The following is a 25,196-nucleotide window of genomic DNA, read 5'->3' on the forward strand; positions in this document are numbered from 1 at the left end:
GGTCACCCATTCTGATTTCTGTATGTAAACCCGAGTTTATTATATTGAAAAAATGTTAATGATTTCCTTAAAGAGCACATTTCAAATGAATAACCTCTCAGTACTCTCATTCAAATGACGAATAGTTTTGTAGAGTAATTCGCTTGTGTGATTGGGTCTTTGGTGATGCCAGGTGCATCTCTCCTGTTTTCGCTATCATCCCATGCAAATTAGTCCACATTTGAAATTAACATTACTACATGTAAAGGAAATTGGCGCAATGTATATTGATATCAAAGGATTTTCCTAGCCGATGAACAATCTCTATTGATTAAGACATTATTCTCCACGCGTGTTTAGCGGGTTAGGTTTTGAAAAGACCCGACAGGTGGATTGGCACTGGGGTGATACACTTGATTGAGTCGCTGTTGAACTGGCCATAGAAAACCACTTGGTGCGTAAGCAACGTGCAACAAGCATGGAATCGAAACAAAAGGCACATCAAAGCCCGCATGTCTACCGGCGATCACTTCTACAACCTTTTGTTCTCATTCTGTTATTTGATTGGTGAAATGCAGTAGGAAATCCTCGTCGCGTGGTCCGAACAATAATCGGTCTATGATTGGCTTTTGTGTGACAATAGGAAGCCTTTGTAAATGGATAAACACAGCAGACTAGTTTAAAAGGAAATGAGATGGTGTGTTTTTAATACGTAGAAACAAGAGTTGACAACAGGATAGAGTTTTAGTTACCCTTTCTGACGAAATTACCAACCATACAGGCAAACTAACGGAGGTACCTTCGCTTACGTTCATGAGCAAAACAAGATGGAGTTAGAATTAAGAATTGCCATCGAGTTTATCATTTCATTTGCTGTGAAAAAGTTTAAACTGAAAAACACGGAAGAGTTTGTCGAGAGCCTAGTTGCATTACTTACGAAGAAATTTGAAGGACATTGGTACCCAGAACATCCCAACAAAGGAAGCGCATATCGTTGTATTTCTCTGTGTGATCAACTGGATAATATTCTTGTGAAAGCAGCCGAGGAAAGTGGCTTAGATGTTAGAATGTTGCAGTTAAGTTTACCTTCACGACTCGATGTCTGGATAGATCCACGGGAGGTTTCTTACAGAATAGGTAATTTTGTCTTGTTTTGATCTTATGATTTTATCAAATATCTTGAATTTCTCTGACTGTTTTGTTTTCAAGTATCACTCACGAGAGGCTTCCTACCAAGAGCCATGTGAACAGTATTCTCAATTACCCCCCTCCCCCCCTCTAGACTTTGAAGGGGGTTCTAAAAAATTTATACCAATTGTTGAGAATTTTCGATAGTACTTTAGGGTCTAAAGTTCCTTTGAAATGAGTTATCAGTTACGACGTTATCGCACAAATTTTTAAAACGGAAAGCGTTTTGCCTTTGTCAAATGTTTGAAATTGCCAAAGGTGAATAAACACCAGTACACACCAGTTTTTTAATTTAACTTTGATGAAACCTGTTACTTGAATGATATGAAAGCATTCCATAGCCTAGAACAATTTCAAGCCCACGATTTACAATTATATTGAAGCGCCATCATTGACGATTTGTTGGTTTGCTTTAAGGAAACGCGCCTTCGAATATCGCATTTCCTCATTGACGTGACGTCATATCGTATGAGGAAACCCTTCAAACCAGGCGCGAATCTTTTGTTTGCCATAGCCAATGCAACCAACTAATCAAGGATAAACGACCTTTTAAAGCCATTCCAGAGTAATAAAACCATTGTGTATGAGAAGCATAGAGATAATGTAAAGTGAAAGCTTTTTGACAGCACATTAAAGTTAGGTCAACTTTCAGTTTCGATTTGATTAATGTTTCCTGGATGACTGTGGGTGATTCAACCAATTGCTTAATAGGTGTGCCTCTTTTTGACCTTAGGGGAAAGATGGTGTCCTGTAATACCCGGAGTCCTGTACATTTTTTACTAGGGTGCAAACACCCACAATTTGTATCCCATGGTCTGATTGTGTCCAGGATAGCTTAGGCTGACCTCTGGGTCACTTGTTTCTTTCAAGGGGCTAGCCCGTGTGCCAAAGACCAATTTTTTTTATTCAGAGTGATATTTTTTCAACAGCAAACTTGTCTGTTGAAAATTATATTTATCTTTTGGTGCTTTTCTCCAAGATCCTTTACCCTAGTTTTGTTTCAGTACCATTATTCACATTTTGCTTCAGTGCAAATAAAAGAAAATTTGAATGGGAAATATTTTGTCAAATAACAACACATATACGTGTAAGGTAAATTACAATGATAGAATTTTGACCACGATAGCTTTATGTATGTTTGGATAAGCATAAGCCTCTTTGTGAAAAGCCCGGAAATCATTTTGGAATTTAATCCGTTGTGTGAAATCTGGCTACAAACATTTCCGTTGTGACCTCATTGAAAAACGATACCCTAGTAGAGACATACTGTGCTATTAAATCCTTCCTTGTATTTAGATTTTATAAATAAACGATTTTCAAGACACCTAAGCCCTTAAACTTTCCTTGCCAATGATAACAAAACGGTACTCCTCTCTCTGCTTCTGCGTGCCTTTTCCTATCTTGCTAAAAACCGCACACTACGGATGTTTGTAACAGACTTTTTCGCGGATATCTTTGCCCAATATACGTCTCCATTGTGGTTTTTAAATTATTTTATACAGAAAATACAGCTGCTTGTTGTTTCTCTTTTTAATCATTCTGTTTACAATTCTAGGACAACATGGCTCTTTGACGCAAATTTATCGCGAAGGGGATGATTATGTGAATTCAATGTCAGAGTACGCAAAACCCGTTCTTGAAAAGAACAAGTATCTAAAAACAGACAACAGCATAACTGCGAAGCAGCCAGAAGAAGACAAGCCAGCTCATGTATCTGCAAGAAATAGCCCCAGTGATCGCGTGAAGGCAAGAGATCCAAACAGGCTCTCGCCAACTGCAAAGTCGTTTGTATCGAGAAGGTCACCCACGATTCCTGTGCATGTCCCGTACACGCAAACCGCTGTTACAACAGGATACCCGCCAAAACCAATCGCCAATGTTGATTACGCAAGAAAAGCATATTGGCAGCCGACACCGGTATATGCTCCTGTTGCAAGGATGCAAGCACATAATTACATGATTGCCCAAGAAATTGCACGCTTTGAAGCGCACTTAAAGGCACAGAGGATCGCCCTACACGCACAATACTACCAGACTCCATTTCAGTATATGAAGCACCTTCCCGGCTACTACCCGCTTTCTCAAGCAAAAGTTCCTACTCAAAGCAACAGTAGTCTGCGAGTTCAGGTTGTTGCATAAATTGCTATGTATTTTTCAGAAGAGGTACTCTGATTTAGTTTTACTGTGTAAATAAATATATATGCTTCATGGAGGCGGTCATAAATTTAGCATTAATTCAGATGTAAATTCAAATCCTGCTAGGTTTTGGTAACTGCTGCACGGCTATTCCCTGTGTTGATTGAAACTGGTTTAAAACTGAGATGAGATACATATTTGTAGATTTAGTAGACTATATGCAAGCAAAAGCAAAACAGATTCATTAAAAGCTAAATAAAATAAAATTAAATTGACCGTTTTAGTTCAGATGCTCGTTTTTTGCTCGATTTAAAATATTCTAGTGAATTTAGTAAGGTAGGGTTAGGCCATGAAAATAGTCAATTCAGTATTTTCATTGAAGGTCAAATCCTCGATTCCTCTATCCAATGCATAAATTAGCTGTATATTGCTGTCACTGGTAACCGTTAATAAATGCATGCAAGATGAATAATATATTCATCAGCACTCTCAAAACCACAAATAAAACAGTGACGTGAGAAATCTTCATCTAAAAGTGCGATCGTGTTTTGTTAGAAACGTGGTTTTCTTAGAACAAACATATTGTCCATATAGCTCGATTCAGCTTATTTATCCCTTTCCATGTGACCTGATAAAGACGACTATCCTGCTCAGTTGAAGATGAATTGAATTTGCCTAATGATGGTCACGTCAATGTGGCGTGCAATTTTTGTTTTGCTGAATTTTTAAGACCTGGCTCTCTGAAAACTGTGCAATTCCCCAAATTTCACAGCTCCTCTTTTGGAAACTGTTTTTAAGGTAGCATGCACCCCAACAACTCCTTCACCACATCCCCTGAATGACATTTTCGACTCAGTTTGATTCAAATTTCGTAAGGATAAGCCGTGTAGATATCACATGTTTAACATTTGATAAATATTGTGAACACCTTGTATATGAATGTATAAATCACATATTACAACTTCAATGTAAAGCTAAACTCACAAGCTCATCGTTTTTTTATCGTCACGTATCTTAACTTTTCATGTAGATTAAAGACATTGATTTTACGAGAGCAAGACAGTATACTAACACAAATAGTTTAGCAATTTAACATTATTTCATGTAACTTTATGACTGTTTCATCATTCACTTTATAATTCGACTGCTGAAGATAATATTTGTGATGCTTGCTAGGATGCAATTGTTAATTGAAAGGGTAATTTATTTTTTGGATTTTATTGCTGCCGTTTTGTAAATTTATTCTGTTTGACTAAATAATCTTTAATGGAGCATTTTATTAAATTTGTAATGATTTACTCGCATTGTAAGTTAAGTTAATTTCTATATGCAAATGTATAAACTATAATGGCTCACCTAAAGCAAAATGCTTATTATGTATCATTATTTTTACAGAAAGTTCTTGAAGTCCAGAATATATGTATTTTGACTTGTGTCCCCTGTGTTTTTTCCGGATTTGCATCATGGGAGCCAACAAATGGCGATTACGTGACAACTTGATTGAAGCAGCAACGTTTGCAGGCGTTGTACACTCATTTTTTTATAAGAAACTGGCTATAAGAAACGAGTACTGGACTTGAAGAAATAATTAAGAAACTTCAGTACTTGAAGCAAAAAAAACTAAGAAACTATTAAATCGTGATGAAACTGAGAACAACGAAATTTTGTAAAATCCAAGAACAAGACTGCCCTGTTGGCCTAGAACGTAAGACACAAGGGATAAAAATATACTTCCCACGTCTAAATACAGCGTCAGAACGGAAGCGAATCTCTCGACGTGATAAAAAAGGTCACGAACATTTCATAACATCATTCATGACATCATAATTAAGAAACTCTTAAGAAACAGTGAGTATTGAAATATCCAGAACAATAAGAAACTGGAGTATTCAACATCGACCTTTGTTTCTTATAAAAAATGAGTGTATTCCCTTTGGCCGTTTGACCGTAAAAGGTCATAGGAAATTACGGAAAAGCTATATTATAAGGAAATATTTGTCGTAAAAGTAAATACTATAGTTTATAAAGGCTACCAAAAAGAAATTCATTTTCAAAAGTTTGCTGATAACGTCTTAAATTCCTATGTATCTCCTGATTGTCACTGCATATTTGAAAATTTTGAAACCGCAAATTGCAAAATATTTTCGCACAAAGTTTTCTTCAAAAACTCTGTGATCTCATGAAAACTAAAAATTAGATGTAGATTGTGATATTTTGAATCTAATTGGCTAAATTCCCCTTTGATGCACCACACTAGTGAGATTTTGTCTGGTGTGCCGTGGAAAATTTTCAATTTCACCTAATTGGTCAAAAAAAGGCCCAGTTTTCATAATGAACGAATAAATATGTTTCGTTTAATTGAGAAACATTTTTCTTAGTGCTTATTTGATTCCTAATCACGAAGACACTTAGATGAGAACGACTTGTTTTGAATACAGGCCACAGAGTTGGTGGTAGGCATCGTATTTCTTGCATGAAAAAGTGTGTCGTGGATAAAAAAACATTGACTAGACACAGAAATTGAGAATCGAGAACACGGCTCTGATGAAGCCCCGTATGCCGGGGCTAAATATTAGCCTTCACTGTTTTACGTGTATTTATTGTTGTTTATTCTCGTCGTATTGCGGTGTTTAGTATTTGCTACATTTTAAGCTACACATCACTTGATTTGTCTTACGATTACAAATGTTTACGATGCACTAAAGCAATATCCGTCTTAAACCTCAATTCAAATAGGAGCTGATAAATAAATCAGAATATGACAGGACCATATTCATGTTTCTAGAATAGTAGAAAGAATGCTGGTTGATGAGTGGGAGTAACATATTATATCATATCATGAGATATGATTTAGTTCGAGGCTCGATGTTCTGTAGGTCTCTGGTGTTCAAAAATGTAATCATCATATCAACATTTATAGTCTTAAAACTACGTACAATAAATTTTTTCTAAGACTATAAATTAACAGTTTTGCGTGATAAAACTTTTTAGAAGCGTATTTGATTGCTTGATAAAATATCTGTGGCGTAGATAGAGGGGGGTCAGAGAAGGCAAGATACCCCCTGTAAAGCTAAACTGCTATTTGGTTGGAAAACCTCCGATCCTGTCGGAAATATAACATGGTTGTCTATTTTTATCTAAGGGCTAAGCATTTAGCTGTGAGAGAAAAGATTTTAAAGCTGAATATGGTGATTTCGTCTGTTGTTCAGAATGAGATTGGCAATCATTTTTAGCAAGTTATAGTACCTAAAAATGCCTTTTACGAGAAGAAGACCAAAAAAAATCTTCCATTGCTATGACTTATGACCGTTAACTTTTAACAAATGATCGAGCCTTTATCTCTTGTCTTATTTCAGTTCTGATGTCGTTATGTTATATTCAAATATAGAAACAAATAAAAATTCTTACTAGAATTTGCTTGGAAAGTCTGAATTTCTTGCCCCTCCTACGAATTTTTCTATCTACGCCACTAAAATATGCTCTGTTTTGTTAACATGAAAAAAAATATTCAAAAAAATAAGCATAAGATTTTCGAACTACCCGCGTCTGGTCAGCGGTAACGATTACTCGATACCAAGCCTCTCAGCGCGCGCTTTTTGGATTTTGGGCCTAACTCCCACTTGCCAAGCTGACCCAAGCGATTATTTAATGCCAAATGTGAGTCGCCTTTGAAGGATTGCAAGTTGGCTACCTACAGACCATTTACGAAGAAGTATGTTGCTCTAAAATTCTAAAATAGCTGGATCTGAGTTGTCAGTTTGATGGTTTATTGCTTCACATCAGGTATTGTTGGAACAATGTCAACCCCAAAGAACGTACGAATTCTGCTTGTAGGGGATGGTAAGTTTTTACCTTAAATTAAAAACAAAACAGCCTGAAAATGTTGTAAGGAATCACAGTTTTCCAAAAATTTCTTTCATTAAATTTTACCTAGTCTGAATCCCAGACTTAGGCCAAAAATCATACAATATAAAATTTGGAAGTAATTCAGTTCAGTTCCTTTTTTTCAAATTCGACTACAAACAAAATACTATAATATGAAACAACTTACATCATAAGAAACTACAAATTAATAATTGATAACACAATAATACATATAAAGAGGAAAAAATACGATTCTAGGATTGAGGATAATGTAAGTTGAATTGAGGAAAAGATTGCATAATGATATGATATTCTTATAGGATCAAGCGGTACACCAGCTTTGTTTTCAAACAATCAGAACATGTGAAAAATAATGTGTCAATCTTTGCATCATGTCAGGGACAGAAAATATTGGGTTGCAAAAGTTTGGCGAAAGCATCTAGGAGACCAGTTTAGTCCTGCACACTGGAATTGAGAGATCATGCTGAATTTAACAACTGCAGTAATGCGAGAAGTTTTGTAGGCACATCATATTGTCCACAATCAGAAAAAGACAAAAGTTTTATATATATAATAATTTTCAATTCTTTAAGCATATCTTATAAAGATCTTATTATATTGTGTTTTAGATGCAGTGGGCAAAACAAGTTTGATTCTTACACTTGTGAGTGAGGAATTTCCAGATGAGGTATGAGATTGCCAAAAGCATCCACACAAATAAGTTGTAATTACCTATATTTATCATAATTATAATATTAGTAATATTCTAAAATATTGACAAATGTGGTAAGTCAATGGCAGCTGGAGTATTATAAGTCTAAAAGTAATTTTCCAGCCAGTGCAATTAAACTGCTTACCAAAGTTTTGTCGGTATAATTCAATTCTTAATACTTTACACACTGTTTTGTTGTGAAAAATACATTTGATGAAATATTTTATGTGGTATGTGTCATCTCTTAACATTTGAGGATTCTATGCCATTGGGTAGCAGCAAAAGAATTCATTTTTCAGTTTTTGCCACAATTCTTGCATTTCACTTCCAGGTGCCAGCAAGAGCAGAGGAGATAACAATAACAGCAGATGTTACCCCAGAAAGAGTTCCATCTCATATTGTTGATTTTTCAAGTAAGTGAGTTTAAGTAATAAATCAGTTGTAAAGCTTATATTGACTGTCAAATAGATTTTTTAAAAGAATTTCACAAATTTTTTGTGTCTTGTTTACAAGAAGGCAACATAAGTTGATGTTTTATATAAAGTTTTAAATATCAACATTCATGAAACCAGTTTTGCTATGTGTGAATTCTCACGTTAACAGCTTTCTCTTATCTAGACATGTCAAGCATAAAACATTTAGTAACAACCATGTTAAATTCTGTTGTTGCTTGATAATTCATATTTTGTTTTGACAAATTTATAGCTGCTGAACAATCAGAAGACGAGCTGCGTGATGAAATTGAAAAGGTATGAAAATTGAAACTTTGCATTGGATTCACCACCAAACCTTGCTTGCATTCCAAAACCAACATGCTGAAGATTGATATGCTTGTGTCCCAGCATGATATATTTGAATCCCCTTAGATGTAGGACAAACCTCCTTAACAGTACTTTGGCATGCAACATTTCTGGAATACTCCCTTTGCATCTCAGTAGGTCACTTCTTATGGTGTCATAAGAATATATAGGAATATGTAAAGCTTTGTCATTATGAATCAGTTCAGAGAAATGAAAATTAAGTTATAATATGCTTTATTGGACATTGATTGTATCATGGTAGTTTTAGAGCACGGTATATAGATTTCATTTGTATGGCATCTTTTTGAAGACCCTTATGTTTTTGAAACAAGTGACTGGAGCATGTGGTACCACTTGAGTATCAATAATTTCATTTTTGTAGTCTAGATGAGAAAAAAAGGTGTTGCAGGTTATTATTATTGTCCTGTTCCATACCTGGTCATTATCTATACAAAACCTTTTTCCCAAGGCTGATGTTATTGCTGTCGTCTATGCCTTGAATGATGATGAAACAATCAGAAGGGTATGTCATATTTTGCTTCTTATAAATTTGATCTACCTACACTGAAAATGTCTAATGCAGGCAAATAGGTTTTTGGATATATATTATTTTATTTAAATCCTTTTTGGTGTTTGCATGAGCCCATTATGGTGTTCTTGTATAGGAATTACCACAAGGTGTCTAAAATATGGGTCATGATATGCCTATTGGTAACTATTAGTATGGTATCTGCTATATTGATGTTATGCTAAATAGACATTATGCCAATGAAAGCAAACAAGGAAGCATTTCCATTTGTTATCTCATTCCAAGTTTGAACCTGCTGATTGTGTCTCATTTACCAATCTTGAAAATATGGATAGCTGGGCTGGCTTATGGACAGTACTCTAAATAGGACTTACAATGTTTAGATCATGGCCCCAAGTGCCTCGATCATTTGTCCACATCACCCCTGTTTATCTTGTGCATTAAGAATTAAGATTAATTACTCCTGCACACTCTAGTGCATGGGCTAATGGCATTTTCTTCATTTCACACTTCACATGAATGGTTGTCATTAATAGCGAGATAATAGGAATACCAGTTACAAATCTGTGATGTGTCCAGTCAGGTTAGCTGAAGTAGGCAAAACCATATGCAAGTTCAAGTATTAATAAAGTCATTAGTCACTAGTCAATCGTGCTGAAGCTATAGATTCAAAATTGGACACCATATTATGTTGTTATTTATTGGTAGGGTCAACATGTTATAGTACATTTAAAGGGTTACGGTTTAGGAATGAGGGTGCTATTAATTTAGCGTGGGAATGCTTCCATCTGATTACTTTAACTCTTGGCAATGTTTCTCCTTTTAAGCAATACAAACCATAAAGCTAACCCAGCCTTGTTAATAGTCAAGTTATTTCTGAATAATATTTATTTTGATTTATATATATTGTATATTTGGATTTAATGATGTTATGATGTTAATAATTTGTTCTAACGAATTGTAAATATGAATCTGAAGCCTTTGTATTTTTCTCTTTCCAGTGGGATATATGTGTCATTTCAATTTGATTGTTGCAATTTAACTATCAATATTGCTAAATATATATTCATATTCAGATAACAGACTATTGGCTGCCAACTATTCATGAAGTTACTGCTGGAGGGACACAAAAACCAATCGTTTTAGTCGGAAATAAGGTATTGTCACCTTTCAGTTTTTCAGGGTCATTTTCTGTAACTGAGCGACTTGTTATCTTTTGGTACATGCTGGAATTACAGACAGTTTTTGACATATTGTTGAAACTGAAGTAGCCCAATATTTTTCTTTCAAAATGAAACCTTATTTGTGTAAAAGATTAAGTTAATTTTGAATCATCTTAAGAAAATACCATTCTATGGGGTATACGTTTTTCTGTTTTAGGCTGATGCTGTTGACGTGAATTCTTCAAGAATGGAGGTTTGTTGATGAAGCTCCTATTAGAGAACACAGTGAAATTTCAGGGGACATAAGCAACTCTTAGTCACTTCACAGAATCAAGAATTTATTTCGTCATTTCTGGAGTACGCAAATTTCCAACCAAGTTTTTGGATTTATTTCCCCTTCAAACATAAATTTTTTGAATAATCTCTAAACCTGTTGTCGTCCATATTTTTCGAAGGGAAGGTCAGGTGAATAGAGCCTGGCTTGGGTTTATGTATACACTTCTAGTTTTCTTATGTTAACAGCACTTATTATACTGATTTTCAATAACTTTTATTAATGTTTCTTGTTGTAGGACATCGTTAGTATAATGGATCAGTTCCCGGAAGTTGAAACGTGCATCGAGGTACGACTTCGCGGATTTATCTTTGTTACCTTGAATTAAGTCAATTAACTGTTTGCTGTATATTTCTCACCTGTAGTTAGATGTTTATGTTTCAGCCGTGTGATGGGCCTAATTTTTGACAGAACTAAGTGACTATACCTGACTTTTGCCAATGCTGCCGATGTGTTGTACTGTATTTCTTCCACGATAAACAGTTTTTGTAAGGAGAAAAAATGTAACGATTACGGAGCTTGATGAAATTGAAGTTATGCGAGTTAGCAGTTTGTTAAGAAAACAACGGATAGGCAGTAAATAAATCAAAATCTTTTTGAGCTTGTAACTATTTCTAACAAAATATCTGAAAAGTTTCTTGAAACTAAAGTAGATTTCTCAAAGATAAGATTTTGTCAGAATTTCCCCTTTTGAACCTGAGACTTGACCAAAGAAGCTGTATTATAAAATCGACTGTAAAACTGAAATATTTTGCAATCTGTTGCTTTGTTTTTTTCAGTGCTCTGCGAGAGACCTCAAGAACATATCTGAGTTGTTTTACTATGCCCAGAAAGCTGTCCTTCACCCAACTGCACCGCTTTATTCAAATGAAGAAAAGGAAGTATGTTCTGTTTTCAAGTTCCTTTTTTACTATTATTTTATACTTTCATATCCTATGAATCAAATAGCTAGGCTCTTGTTTTAAAAGGTCCAAGTAGCATTTAGTTCATATTTTTATCACATTTAGAATTCCATGATCTCTCCGATAATCATGGTTTCTCATTGCACAAAAACGTACCTTCTGAAGCTAGATAGAAGCTACCATAAAATAATTTGAATTCTTTATCGTTCCGTTTTTGTTCAAATAATTTTCTCCAAACTAATAATCGTTGAGAAGCTTTGTCACTATTTAAAGACAGCCTTCCTATCTCCACTTTTCCTTATTTTTAACCCTACGGTATATTTGTGATCTGTTTCTTTCTAGTTAAAGCCAAGATGCGTCATTGCATTGGAGAGAATATTCAAGGTTCTCGATTTTGTTTCATTATTTTCTCAACCTTTGCCAAGCTTTTTCATTAATCTTTTGTAATTATATATTTTACTTAAATTCCAAGCTACTTAAATTTTTATTATTATATACATAGTATTGATACGTATGATGACGAAAGTGGTTAGATATTATGTGTTTTGGTTGACTGATTTGAATTCATGGCTAGTGATCAGTAATCACTTAGGATACTTAACTTTATACGCTGTTATTGAAGTTACTTTACGAAAGATAGACGATTTATGGTTAGTTTTGTATTCCCTGCAGATATGCGACTCTGATAATGATGAACTACTAAGTGACAGCGAGCTTAATGAATTCCAAGTAAGTCTTTTTCCAGTTTTTAGTAATGTTTATATGTCATTAGCTTTGAAGCGTCTAATTTAGCTGTTGAGTTGAAGGGACATGAAGTGGCTGTTTTGGACGTGATTGGCACGCATGCTTGCTCATCAGTCAATCTTCTGCGGTTCTGCTGAGTTATGTGATGGGAGTGGTTACGTCTCTCAGTTGCCTGGCATTGATTCTGTGTCGTAAAGATAACGAATTGTTAAGAAAGCCAGAGAAGTGACTACTATCTAGAAAAAGAGTGTTCCTTTTTAAGTGTTCCCCTAAAACCTAATTTATACAGTGACAATAATATATTTCCTTGATCCTTTCTTGGGTACAAGGTTTTATATGAAGAAACACACAGGACTGTGAGAAGCTCACGCCCATTTTCGAATGTGGAAATGCTTAAGCCCGGAATTTTTGACTTGTAGCACAACTGGTTTTTGAGTTATAACTTGTCAGAACTGCCTACTGAAACTCCCATAGCTTGCCTACTTTGGTCATTACATCATTGATTTTGGTCGCGACGCAATGACACAAGTGGGACAAAAACTGCAGTGAATCTAATAGCGGCCTATATCATCGAGATTTGTAATTTCCACTGTAGCTGAAATAAGATCCCTTGTTGATAAAAAAAAAATTCAGATTTTCATTCTAAATATATTTTTCTCTATTCTAAAGAAGTGTCATGAACAAAAAAGTAAAAGAGCGACCTCTATCCACCATGAATTTTTCGCTGGTTTGCCCCCCTGAGGGATTGGAATTTGCTATAGGACATTTGAATTCCATCCAGAATTCCAAGTATTCAATTGATATTTGAGAAGGTTTTGTTTCCAGTTAAAATGTAAGTGGAGTCGAGATACGAAATACGAAATGTAAGTGGAATACGAAAACTTAGAATTTTCATATGAATTAATATCACTGCCAAATATGTCTTTGATAACCTTCCAACGTGTTATTTTTGGAGGAGAACACAAGAAAAATGTTCTCTGTAAACTTTGTTTTGGCTCTAAACAAGGAATTTTGATTCTTGCTTTTAGTATTATTCTAACTAAGTAATTGTTTCATTTTTAGAGATTTTGCTTCAAGAGTCCACTTCCCCCTCAAGGCCTTTTAGAAGTTAAAGGTATTGTACGGAAAAACATTAACGATGGTCTTGATGACAATAAACTCACGTTTAACGGTAAGAAATATTTTGTTCATGATAAATTTCTATTAATCAATAAGGTTTTTGATATCGTTCCTTGTCTTGGAACAATGTTGTTAATACTGTGAAGGGCCATATTTGACAAATATAGTTTAGGAGATTTTGTTCAGTGTAATAAGCTTGATTAACTGAAATTTGGTCACGTTTTATATGTGACGAGGTGCGCCTTTTTGGGCGTTGATAGAACGATTGTTGAGTTTGTGCTCATTGCAGTAGTGCTCGAGTAAGCGATACATTGTGTCTTGTACAAGGCCAAAGCAAGAGGCGTGCAAGTGTGTATTGGCAATGAGTATATAAAGTTCATTTTGGCATAGTTTCTTCCTCACACGTTGCAAGACAACCTGATTTTGGATATAGAGATAAAGAGAGTGCCAAGATTACAAATATTGTCAACACCGTTGTTCTCGTCAGTCCTATGTTGATATTAGAATGGCAAGTATGTAAATAGATTGGTAAATTGGTAAATATGTCAGAATATCGCAAGATTTCCCCTTGCAACATTTGAGCAAAAGAGTTCTTTGGAATTCGTTTGGAGTGGCAAAATCTTTTATAACTTATAATTCTCATTTACAATTATACGTTTACTCTTTATTTTTATTCTTTATTTGTTTTTCTCATTTGTTAGGTTTTTTATTTCTGCAAACACTTTTCATCATGAAAGGAAGGCAGGAAATCACATGGACAGCACTGAGAAAGTTTGGCTATGGCAATGACCTTGAGCTGAGAGAGGACTATGTCCACCCAAGGTGAAGGGTCCTCGAGTATTTTGCTAATTTATTTTATATAAAACAGGGTGGCAAAGCCCAACCTAGGGAAACATGGCGAGTCCTGCAAGCATTATCATTAGAACAAGGTTTTTGAATTTCCCAGAAAGAAAAGGTTTTTGGATCTTAAATCATGTGCACGGCTTTCTAGGATCTTGTCAGGGTTGTGCTTTCTGGTTTCAATTGTTTGCTTGCAGTCTTCGACTTAAATCGCTTTCAAGTTATGGAAGGTTGTACCTTTAAACGAGTGGGCGTGCTTAGCTGTTAAGAAAATGCCCTTGACCTTTCCATTTACCTTTTTGGTATTATCCAGCATTTTAGACCCCGAGGAATGTCAGGAGAAACGTACAATTTTTTCGTGCTATTTTGAATTGCTTTTGAGAAGAAGCCGATTTTAGGAGGGTTTACCTGCTGGAAATAGAAAAAACTGAATTTTGTCGCATCCTGCTAAAGATCTTGCATGCCAACATAGAAATGCTCAAATGTTTGAATTTATGGGAAAAATAGTCTATCGTCATAATCCTCAGTTTGGGAAATTGCATTTGTAATTAGTCTTGAGATTGGATATGAAAACACCCTAGAATTGCCCCTTAAGCTCATTGAAACCATCACCTCAATATTAGTCACCTAATTTGCCTATGAAGAGATTTTGTTCCCTGTTCCTTGATGCATTCTGTTTTGTTTTTGCATGAATAACTGACACTACCATATAAATTAAGCTGTATTGTACAGTTACCTTGCAATGATCAGAGATTTTCCTTGCAATAAATATATTCATGATCGATTTGTATATGTTTTTGTACTCCACTTTGCTTTCAGGCTGGAAGTAGGCTCTGACTCAACTGTAGAGCTGTCAGTTCAAGGCCTGGAATTCATTCGCGATTTGTTTTGTAAATTTGATCAGGTAAGTCTATGCTTTCGATGTGTATCTATAAACTCAGTAACTTTCCTTTGGGGCGCCTTGCATTTTAATTCCATCAAACACAGGCCTTACGATAAACAAAATTATTGGTTTTTGACAAAGGGAGCACCTTGCTATATTCAGTTGCTCAATTAATCCTTGGCAAAGTACATTTGATTTAGAGATGATGCTGTCAATGCGTTTTATTGTTTTGTTAGTTATACTATGAAAGTATTATGCAATTTTTTTTTGATCTCGTCGTCATGGCGAATGGTTATGCTCTAAGCAGTAAAATGTAACATCGGAACACAAGCATTATAAAAAAGACCACGATGAAAACGTTGGATTAAAATTGTAAATCATGCATCATCACCATATACCGTTATTTATAAGGTGAAATTAGCCAAATACTTTTGAATATTTGGGTACTAGACAATTTTGGGAGAATATGGAGACGATCGACGAAGCTCGAACCTTTCCTTGCGAAACCTGATACAATTTGCCCTAGCCGATTTGGGGGGCTCTAGAACTCGGAAACATAATTCTTTTATACTTAAGAGTTTATTTTCTGCATTTTCAACAAAGAACTCCAGATTTTGGCTTCTTTACTTGAGGCAGTTCTAGCTGGTTGTCCTTGTCTTATACAAAGATCTATCTTTAAAAAAATCCTAGCTGGTAACTTTCATAGAGTAATATATTTGCTCAAATTCAAGGATGAAGACGATGCCTTGTCCAAAGAAGAACAAGAGGTGACTTTTAAATTTTCTGTCAGAGATATTGAAGCTAAATAATTGTAATGTTGTGTCATAAATTAATGAGACGGAAAGAAACAGGGGACAAGTAAATGGCTTCTACCAGCAGCAAAATGTACTCGAAAATTAGCTGCGGCATTTAAAAAAATAAGCGTGAAAAATATAACACTAGGTTTTCCAAATGTTTATAAAATGTTTCATATGCTCTTTTATTGCTAGGTTTTTTACAAAACCCTGCATCAGAGCTTCAGTATCGTACCTTTAACGAATGCCCCCCCCTTCCTTTGTTAGTATGCACATCATGATAGTTCATTTAAATCCCGGCTTATTTTTGGGGTATGCCTATTTTTGTGGTGTCTACTAAAATATCTTGGCATACTTTCAAATCTAGGCTTTTTATTGAGGATATATCATGTGCAATTTCTATTACATTGAATATCAGAATTCATGAGTGAGTGATTTTTTAATTCATGAATGAGTCAAAGGCAGTTGAAAGTCTCACTGAAGAATCACAAAAGCGAAGTTATTTGAATGTTCAATTTTGTTCAACTTTAATCTTACGATTTAAACTTTTTGCAGGATTTATTTTGCCTTTGCCCGGTCGCACCATGGAATGACGATAATTTAAAAACTGTCGCAACAAATGCGGATGGAATGATAACTTTGGATGGGTTTCTTTCCTTATGGGTGTAAGTATATGGCTTGTAGCCATTTACTAACGGAATCAAATGAACAAAGAGCGATTTTGTATATTACCCACCACTTAAAACCTTTAGCTAAATTATTATGCTGTTTTGTTGGAGTGTTCATCACCTAAACAGCAGACCAAGGACTCATGTCAGTTATAAATGCGAATAAAATGAAAGCCTACAAACTTGTGCAAAAATGCCTGGACAAAGATATCTGTGAACATTTTCAGAATTATTTTACTCTGATAGAGCATGAAAAGAAATAACAACTGTACACTGCGATTTCCGAGTGTTAAGAAAGAATATGCACGAAATTCATTTCTGTACATGGCTGCTAAAGTGTACAATGGGCTACCTTTAGACATACGTCAGACAGAGACATACAAAGAATTTGTTGAAAAACTTAAAATCCATTTTGTGTGACATGATATTAACAGCGTAACAAACATTACTTCTCGATGTGACATCAGGTTTTATAGATTTTATTCTTGTAAGATTTTTTAACGGCTTTAATGCAATACATTTTCTTTCAATTTCATTTAAGGTTTAGGGCACAGGACACACAATGATAACAGCAATGTTGTAATTGTTGAAGTGTTTATCCTGTATAAATATTTCTTTTTTATTATTGTTATTTTTAGTTAAGTTGTTGGTGCTTCATCTTAGATTTTTGTGCAGCTCATTATTATTCCGTCTAATTATATAAGCAGTTATCTATTTTGAATGTCTATAAATCTTATCTTTCGATTTCTGCAGCAAATATTGACTTTGTGTCTTCTATTGTTTATTGTAGTTTAGCTTCATATCTGAACCACGAGTGGACGCTGGCCAACCTCGCATATTTAGGATTCATTCAAGGAGAGCAAGAGAGCCAACTGCCTGCCGTTAGGGGTAAGCGCCAATCTCTAACAAAACAGTATAATGCATTTTAAAAGCAGTTAAATGGCTTTCCTAATGTCAAAGTCTATCTGAAACCAGAACAGTCTATCGATATTTCAAGGAACAGATGCTGCACAATAACCTAGAACACAAATTGCGGTTTACGTTTTAAGGTTTTAACTTTCATTTCTATTGAGGTTTTTACTTACATTTTCAGAGGAAGACAATCGTTTTTTGAGTACATTTCTTTATTGAGAAAAGTTCACAACCATTAACTTTGATATATATATATTAGCTAACTTGTTATGGCAGTGAATCTTGCTTGAACTTCAGAAATAATTTATTTCGCTTATCGTTTCTACGTGTGTCTGCCAGTTGTAATGAAAGACTTCGTCAAAATTCTGCTTTTAGTTACAAGAAGTAAATCAGTTGATTTGAGCAAAAGACGGACTAACAGAAATGTTTTCATGTGCTATGTTTTTGGCCCTCCTGGATCAGGAAAGGTGTGTTTTCGTTTTCCCTCATTTTAATTTACACACTCGTATTTGCAATAAATCGCCACAAAGAATAACCTATAAATTTGAGAGCCTATAAACTGTCTACGTTTGATTAAGCACCTTGTGTTTACGAGTCTGTTTTTCCTCACCTTTTATTGCAAAGTGTATTTTCTACTCAAACACTTTTTGTAACGAGACACCGCCATTGGTAGTCACTACCAACCAAGTTCGTAATCAAAATAACCCTTCTAGATAAAAACCTAATGTAAAATCTTGACCTTGCAATCCCCTCTAAAGCAAAGCCAAAAAACTGAATCTTGAAAAACGAAACTCTTTTTAATGCAGGTATTTCCTGCATTTTCTCTTTTCTGACACAGCTTTGTAAGATATTCTAACATGTGCTGTGCTCCTGTTCCCACAGGCGATATAAGAATATCATATTAGTAAATTCAGATTCCATTTTTTGACTTTCAGCATCTAATTTTTATAATTGTATTCTTATTGCATGGCAATTGTAATTCTAATAATCATCTTTATCTATATCAAATAATTCTTTTAATTCTTTTTCATATTTTCAGACGGCATTTTTGCAAGCATTTGTCAACAGATCTTTAAAGGTTTGCAATGCTCTACTTGCCAGCATTTTGTTTTAGCGTTCCTTTGCATCAAGACGGCCACAAAACTAAGTTTCTATTATCTATCAGTCAACATTTAATGAAATTTTGAAGTTATTAACCAGCGCTTGACTACCATTCTTTGGAATTCTTTGCACAATGTGCCGAGCAATAAATTGCGCCATGCCCGTGTACCTTTTGATTGTGTTGGCCTGGTCCAAAGTCTGGTTTTCTCACTTTCCTATTCTGAGAAGCTTTCCTATCCTTTCCTTTTAAGCGTTTTTCTTTAAACAGTAGAAAAGATTTGGATTAAATGGGAAACGAAATCTTTGCTCCACCTCAAAATATATTTTCCAAGTTTCAGTTGCAAATATTTCTCCCCTGCAAAACTGCCTCCTAATCCTGTCTTTACTCCCTTAACTTTTTTTTAAGATATACTTTCAGAATAAACATAGTGATTTTGTTCTTTATTTATCTCTCATTTCTTGTTTTTCTTGTTGTAGGACTATGATCCAAGCACCAGTTTTCCAATTAAATACACAGCAAACTCTGTTAGCATTGGAAAAGAAATCTACTTAATAGTAAGTTATCTCTCACCTTTCCTCTATGTCAAACTTGTATTTTAAACTTTTTATTTAGGATTCCAGCTTTTTTAATTGGCTAATCTTTTTTCATGAGTAAGACTATTGCAGTCGTAATTTAAAAGATCAAGAGAAAAGAAACAGAAATAAGAATTTAAAAAGATGGTAGTTCTGGATTAATCCACAGGTCTTACGGCAAAATATTAATTATAATATTGATTTAGCAATGTTCATACAGAATAACAAAGGTCCTTTAGACTGGCCGAGCTTGGTTTGTTATAAAAAGGTTCGATACTGAATATTTGGTACTAGCTTGTATGAATTGGTGTGGTATATATTTAGTATTTTGTCATACTCTGTATATTTTGTGATGTTCACATCATCAGGTATAGAATCAAATGTAATATTTATTGAATTGCCCAGATGGAGCTTGCGTCTTTGTGCGATCCTTTGTATTGAACAATTTATAAATCTTTTGTAATAATTTCATTTCAAAATGATTTCATTTCAAGGACAAATAGTTATGTTTTTTATCGTATTTATGCAAAATTTATTGCTTTCATAGTTACACGAGGTGAATTGGGACAAATCAGTAGAGAAGTTAAACAGTGACAAAATAGATGTTGCTTGTTTTCTGTATGATGTTTCAAATCCAGATTCTTTTTCTAAAATTGGAAAATTGCATCAGGTAATCCTTTACTATGATTCAATTTTCTTTGCTCAAGAGTAAATGAACACTTTCTGGTCTCTTGCATTTGAAAAAGATGTAGTATATGCAAATATAAAAATAAGGACGAGAATATGTAGGTCGCTGGGAGAAACGATAAAGTCGAGGGGTATAGAAATGGAAGATGAACGAAGAAGGAAAAGCGAAAGGGTGAAGAACTGATTCTTTCCGATGGAAAAAAATCAAAGTGTTGCACGATGTTTAGGAAGACTACTGCTAAAATACCATTAAGTATGCGAGTTTAAGATGTAATCAATGTCTCAACATATTTGATATTTTACTGAATGCAATTTGATGCCATCTCAATCCAACCAGAGCGTATAAATTCAGTTCATTCATTCAGTTCAGTTCATTCATTCATTTTAAATTCCACTACATACAGATACTCTAATATTAAACTACTTACAACAACTATAATAAATACATGAGACAATAAACATAGAATATATCAAAGATTTGACACTACACTAGAGGATTTGCATGAAGGGGAATTCTTAAGGAGGAACTCTCTCAGTAGCAAAGCTAATCGAGGAGAGAGCGCCCCCTTTTTAGATAAAAATTTCAAAAACTGTATGTGTAAATTATGACTGTCTATCATACACTTTGAATAATTATTTGGCAGAAAGTGAGATAGAAATAAGAAATGTAAGTTAATTGTCAAGTAATGCAAAGTTTATTTGATCATTCACAATCTTTATTTTTATAGAGGCTAGAAAAAGATATTCCCTGCATGTTTGTCGCAATGAAAAATGATATTTCACCTGTTAAACAGGTAAGCATCTAAATTCTATCTTCGATTCTTGATAATTAGCTTCTATTATTTGAGAAAGGAAAACACCTTTTATCATTTTCGATTTCATGACAAGTTTTTTCCATGTAATTCACTACCATTTTTCCAAATGATCTTTTTGGTATTTTCTATGCTGTTCTAATTTGCATTTTTAGAATTATGTTATTCCTGTTGCTGATTACTGCAAAAGCTATTCACCTGTTCCTATTCAAGTAAGTTGGGATATCCTTTATTGACAAAAAAAACCAAAACTGGTTTTTCTGATTGTATTTTGTATATCAGAGTTTGACTCAGACCTGTCAGCAATTTATTGCTGCGTTGATGCAATTTCTCACCTAAAGCCAATCTGCCTTGACAATTCTGAAAACGACGGTGTTGTATTTTCGAAAATCTGTCCCCCCCTCCCCTCCTCTTGGTTCAGTGTCTGCATTTGCTATTAGAGTACACAGGCTACAAACCTTAAATCGGGGAAGGATGTGATGCTGTACCTGTTTGCTATCTGGTTTGTTGGACCCTCTGGGATCCTATGGAGCTGTGTCCAGATTTTTCGACGATAGAGCGCAAAGCTACTGTCTTTCATATAGTCGTTAAAACTGAATTTTTCATCCAATTGAAAGCCTAGCAGACCTATTTTCAATCAAATTACTTTAGTGTGTACAGTACCAGAACGAAACTAATTTTTAGCTTGGTGCTAGACTTTTTTCATCAGTTTGCTCGTGACACGCTGACATTTCCAACAAATGCTGTAGCTCACTTGCGATCCATGCTCATTGCATATTTTCCTCACTTTTTTTGCAAAAAGTCTTGAATTTAAATCACCTAGACTCATAATTCCCTTTAAACAGCTGTATTTTTCTTTGTTAGACATTTTCAGCGCTAGACGATACACAAATCGACAGAAAAGTTTTTGAGAAGCTTGGATCACTTTCATTGTATCCGTAAGTATCTCAATGTCATGTAAATATTTCAAGTTTCTTAGATTTTCAATCATACTATTATTTAAAGTAGTTTCCATTGGTAGCCTTTGATAAAAAGGGTTTTATACCCCTAAATTTAGCAGTTAGAGTGCAATCATTCCATTGGCTGATTTTTGTGGATTGGGGATTGGACAAGCTTGAAATATATACACGACCTTATATATTGATATATCAAAAATTTACTTTGTCATAACCTCTCAAAATCTACTTTTGACGTTGTTGTTACCAGTAAAGTGTGATTGTTAACTGAGTCTAACTAGATCGTATCCTGAGTCCAAATCAAGGGCAATTCACTGTACGGTCCTTGTTTGACCCGTACTTTTAAGTGATCAATCGGAAATTCTTCATCGAACTGCTCGTGGCCAAACTGTGTTGCAACAATTAGCAGCATTCAATGCCTCCCCGTCAAATATAAGGAAGAATCTAGACTGAGGGAATCTCAGAAAAATCATTTTGATGTTTTGTCTCTGAAAAAGATTTCTGTTTCATTCTTGGTTTACGTTGCATTCAATGACAATGCTATTGGATATAATCTTGAATATACCTGTACCGTGGTAAAATTTGATATAAAATTCAATAAAGGAAAAACCACAGAGATTATTTTCCTTTCCCGTGGCCAAACTGTCCTTTACCTTCCTGATCTATCCTTGCTGTCCTGACCTCTCTTTGCTGTCCTGACCTCTCCTTGCCTTTTCTTGACCTTTTGTTTGACCCCTCGGTTGACTTCTCTTTCACATTTTTTTTACCTTTCCATGACCCTTTACTATTGCAATCAAGCATTTATAATCACCTGATTTTGCCAAATTTCGTGACACCAAATAACCCCCCATATTTTTTATTATTTTCTAAATTCCTGCCAAATGGTTTCCTTTGCAGCTACAGCAATCAGCTAGATAGCGACAGTTCTTTGTCAAGTATGGCAGTGACGTTTGGTTTAAGTCTTGCGGCCGTTGTAGTTCTAGGAGTGGTAGTATATCGTTTTACAAAAAGAGGCAAGAATGTTTATTTTCATCATTCAATTTACTTTTCATTCCTTATCAACTGTGAAGTCTCGTTTCACTAAGCTTTTAATTTGGATTATAAGTGTTTCACCATCAGTGTTTTGCCTTTTCGAATACAGTGCTATGATTTATCTGTATTAAACTACCGCTTGTTTTGGTGAAATTTCAGTAGATATGGAATCCTTTATTTAGCCGGGACAGCCAACCCTACATGCAGAGTAGTTCACACAACTGTTGCAGTAATTTTAAGCTAGGAATTTGTTCATAAGAAACTGTGCTCAACAACTAACATGCTGTTTGAAAGAAATTTCCCATTTGATATCAGATTCGTTTTATTGACTATGACGAAATGGAATTGTTTCTTGATCCTAGATATTTGACAGCCACATATCTGCTTTGTATTCTGCTTTTAAATTTAGCCATTCATAATTGTCCAACGAGCTATAGTCAACATTTAAACCAGGTGCTACTTTTACAAACTAAAGCACCCCTCTAGACACTTGGGCTTGTGAAATTGCAAAAACTCTTTAAAAGTGCTGGCAAGCTAAAATCATATTTGCTTAAAAATACCATGATCATAACCAGCGAAGGCAAAGCTAAAACTGGGCTGTACCATTGCACTTTAAATTCAAAACTATATTTTGCTTTGAAATAGCAAAAGCACAAAGTAGCTTCTTGGCAAAAATATTTTGCCTTATACGATATATAAATTTTTTTAACACAATATTGTATTTTTTTACAATATTAAGATAATTTTTGTCCATATTGTGATTTACTTTAGTATAGAACATAACCCCGATGTTATAAGAATTTTTATTGATTTTCGAATTTTCCTTTCAGCCACAAGTGGGAGTAGCTGAAATTCTAACATTTTAGGTGCTTTAGCGAAGCCTGTTATTTGAAAAGGGCCACGTTTACGACAGAGTTACGACAGAAAACGATACCCTGCTGTGGATGCAGAAATATTTGATGCTGTTAGATATTATGAGATTTGTTGACAGTGTAGAATCAATTGTAAAAAGCTTGCTTGCTCCTGCATGACTTTGCCAAACATTGCTACATATGTAAAATATCTTTCGAATATACGCTCAATTAGTTCAATAAGCAAGATAGCATATAGTTTGATACAAAGAAGGACCATTCCTAATTCCCAATTTAAATTAAGCTGCATCTTTAGCATTTACTGAATCTTGGCTGGGCCTCTTCCATTAGATCACCTCATTTTTAGTCAATTTTTTCCATCATTCTTTTCTGTTCAAGAGCCTTTCTAAGTAAATCATAAATAAAACTGATGATGCCTCTCTTGGTGTACCACATCCATGATGGAAAGTAATTGATGTTATGCATCAAATGTATGCATAATTAATGTTATGCATAAAGGAACTATTGTTTGTCAATTTTATGATGATGCTCGACTGCTTCCAACAACTGCTAATTTACCTTCCCATCTGTTCAAGGAAATTTCCCAAGCCATATATTCTACCAGATGTTAGAATAAACCATTAGATTTAATGCAATAAGCATTGGCCTCAAAATGCAACCTTGTTGAACAACATCTGATGTATGAATTGTTGCAGAAGTATAAATTTTTTGCTAGCAGCAGGAGGTGCCATTCGCTAAACACTAACATTGAACTACTAATGAATTGTTTCCCGTTATATTATGCTTTCCCTCATTCCTTCCATCACGTTTCTACCCTTTTTCAAATACATCCGATGATTCAAGCTCTTAGATGATACCCCTCGATCCCCATGTACATTTGAATTCATGTTTTTCAAAAATTGCATTCGTCATAAAATTGAATAACCTGAAGTTTGCTTTTATACGATTGGGTTCCGCTTTTCTGCCCTCATGGAGCTGTTGTTCAAATAGTTTTGTCAAGTTGAAAAGTGCCAGTTTAATAGAGTTTTTAATCTTAACGAAAGAATGTTCATCGCTTTCATTGAAAATTTTAAACATAGTGTGAATTATTTTCGTAGTGTTTAATTTCAAAAGTGCTCCAAATAATTTGCTAAATCGTTATTAAATAATTTGTCTATTTTCTTATGTGTTTCTTTTGCCATGTTGTAATTCCTCACCCGGGATATCTTAAGGACCTATTGTCTGTCATACCGATTCATCCCGATTCTGAATAACTTTGAATCTCTCTACTATTTACACCACTGACGTTCAACTCAGTTGAACCATGTAAACAAACCTTAGATCTAAGGTTTATAATTCTTTGAATCTTATGAAGAAATTCTTTGGTAAAAGCCTCATAAAAATGACAATTCCTCCAGCATCCGTCATTCTTTTCTTTGAAGTTGACTACACTGTCTAAAAGTCCTTTATAGGCTGTTGCAAATGTCCCAGGATTTGTCGGGTATCAGTTTTATCTTCAATCCAAGTAAACCTCTTTTTCCCTTCAGTTAATTGAAAGATGTTAAAGAAATGCCAAAATAACGAAAGAGCTATAAAATTGAAAGACAACATTATCTA

The 25,196-nt window shown here is 34.6% G+C and overlaps 2 protein-coding genes across 2 annotated transcripts; both read left to right on the forward strand.

The window, feature by feature from the left end:
* The first annotated feature begins 474 nt into the window (after nucleotides 1–474).
* On the forward strand, nucleotides 475–4,718 carry LOC135691726 (uncharacterized). The gene is made up of 2 exons (XM_065209682.2): nucleotides 475–1,116; nucleotides 2,723–4,718. Exons 1-2 carry the CDS (start codon nucleotides 807–809, stop codon nucleotides 3,304–3,306), a joined length of 894 nt encoding a protein of 297 aa, XP_065065754.1. The 5' UTR covers nucleotides 475–806; the 3' UTR covers nucleotides 3,307–4,718.
* A 2,183-nt stretch (nucleotides 4,719–6,901) lies between these two features.
* Nucleotides 6,902–24,812, forward strand: LOC135691725 (mitochondrial Rho GTPase 1-A). The gene is made up of 26 exons (XM_065209681.2): nucleotides 6,902–7,143; nucleotides 7,797–7,855; nucleotides 8,211–8,292; nucleotides 8,585–8,628; nucleotides 9,149–9,202; nucleotides 10,285–10,365; nucleotides 10,589–10,624; nucleotides 10,944–10,994; nucleotides 11,485–11,586; nucleotides 11,950–11,991; nucleotides 12,280–12,336; nucleotides 13,414–13,522; nucleotides 14,172–14,292; nucleotides 15,130–15,214; nucleotides 15,925–15,960; nucleotides 16,543–16,652; nucleotides 17,446–17,543; nucleotides 17,943–18,034; nucleotides 18,607–18,645; nucleotides 19,146–19,223; nucleotides 19,789–19,911; nucleotides 20,657–20,722; nucleotides 20,896–20,952; nucleotides 21,605–21,678; nucleotides 22,594–22,709; nucleotides 23,559–24,812. Exons 1-26 carry the CDS (start codon nucleotides 7,065–7,067, stop codon nucleotides 23,576–23,578), a joined length of 1,911 nt encoding a protein of 636 aa, XP_065065753.2. The 5' UTR covers nucleotides 6,902–7,064; the 3' UTR covers nucleotides 23,579–24,812.
* The last annotated feature ends 384 nt before the right edge of the window (nucleotides 24,813–25,196 follow it).

The sequence above is a fragment of the Rhopilema esculentum genome, chromosome 13 (genome assembly GCF_057945365.1).
Source record: "Rhopilema esculentum isolate cy_ngs chromosome 13, ASM5794536v1, whole genome shotgun sequence".
NCBI classification, from domain to species: domain Eukaryota; kingdom Metazoa; phylum Cnidaria; class Scyphozoa; order Rhizostomeae; family Rhizostomatidae; genus Rhopilema; species Rhopilema esculentum.

Coding starts and splice junctions, on each gene's coding strand:
- LOC135691725 (XM_065209681.2), top strand. CDS start 7,065: ATGGTTTATTGCTTCACATCAGGTATTGTTGGAACAATGTCAACCCCA. Junction 8,629..9,148: donor TGCGTGATGAAATTGAAAAG/GTATGAAAATTG, acceptor CTTTTTCCCAAG/GCTGATGTTATTGCTGTCGT. Junction 19,224..19,788: donor GAAAAGAAATCTACTTAATA/GTAAGTTATCTC, acceptor TTGCTTTCATAG/TTACACGAGGTGAATTGGGA.
- LOC135691726 (XM_065209682.2), top strand. CDS start 807: ATGGAGTTAGAATTAAGAATTGCCATCGAGTTTATCATTTCATTTGCT. Junction 1,117..2,722: donor GGAGGTTTCTTACAGAATAG/GTAATTTTGTCT, acceptor TTACAATTCTAG/GACAACATGGCTCTTTGACG.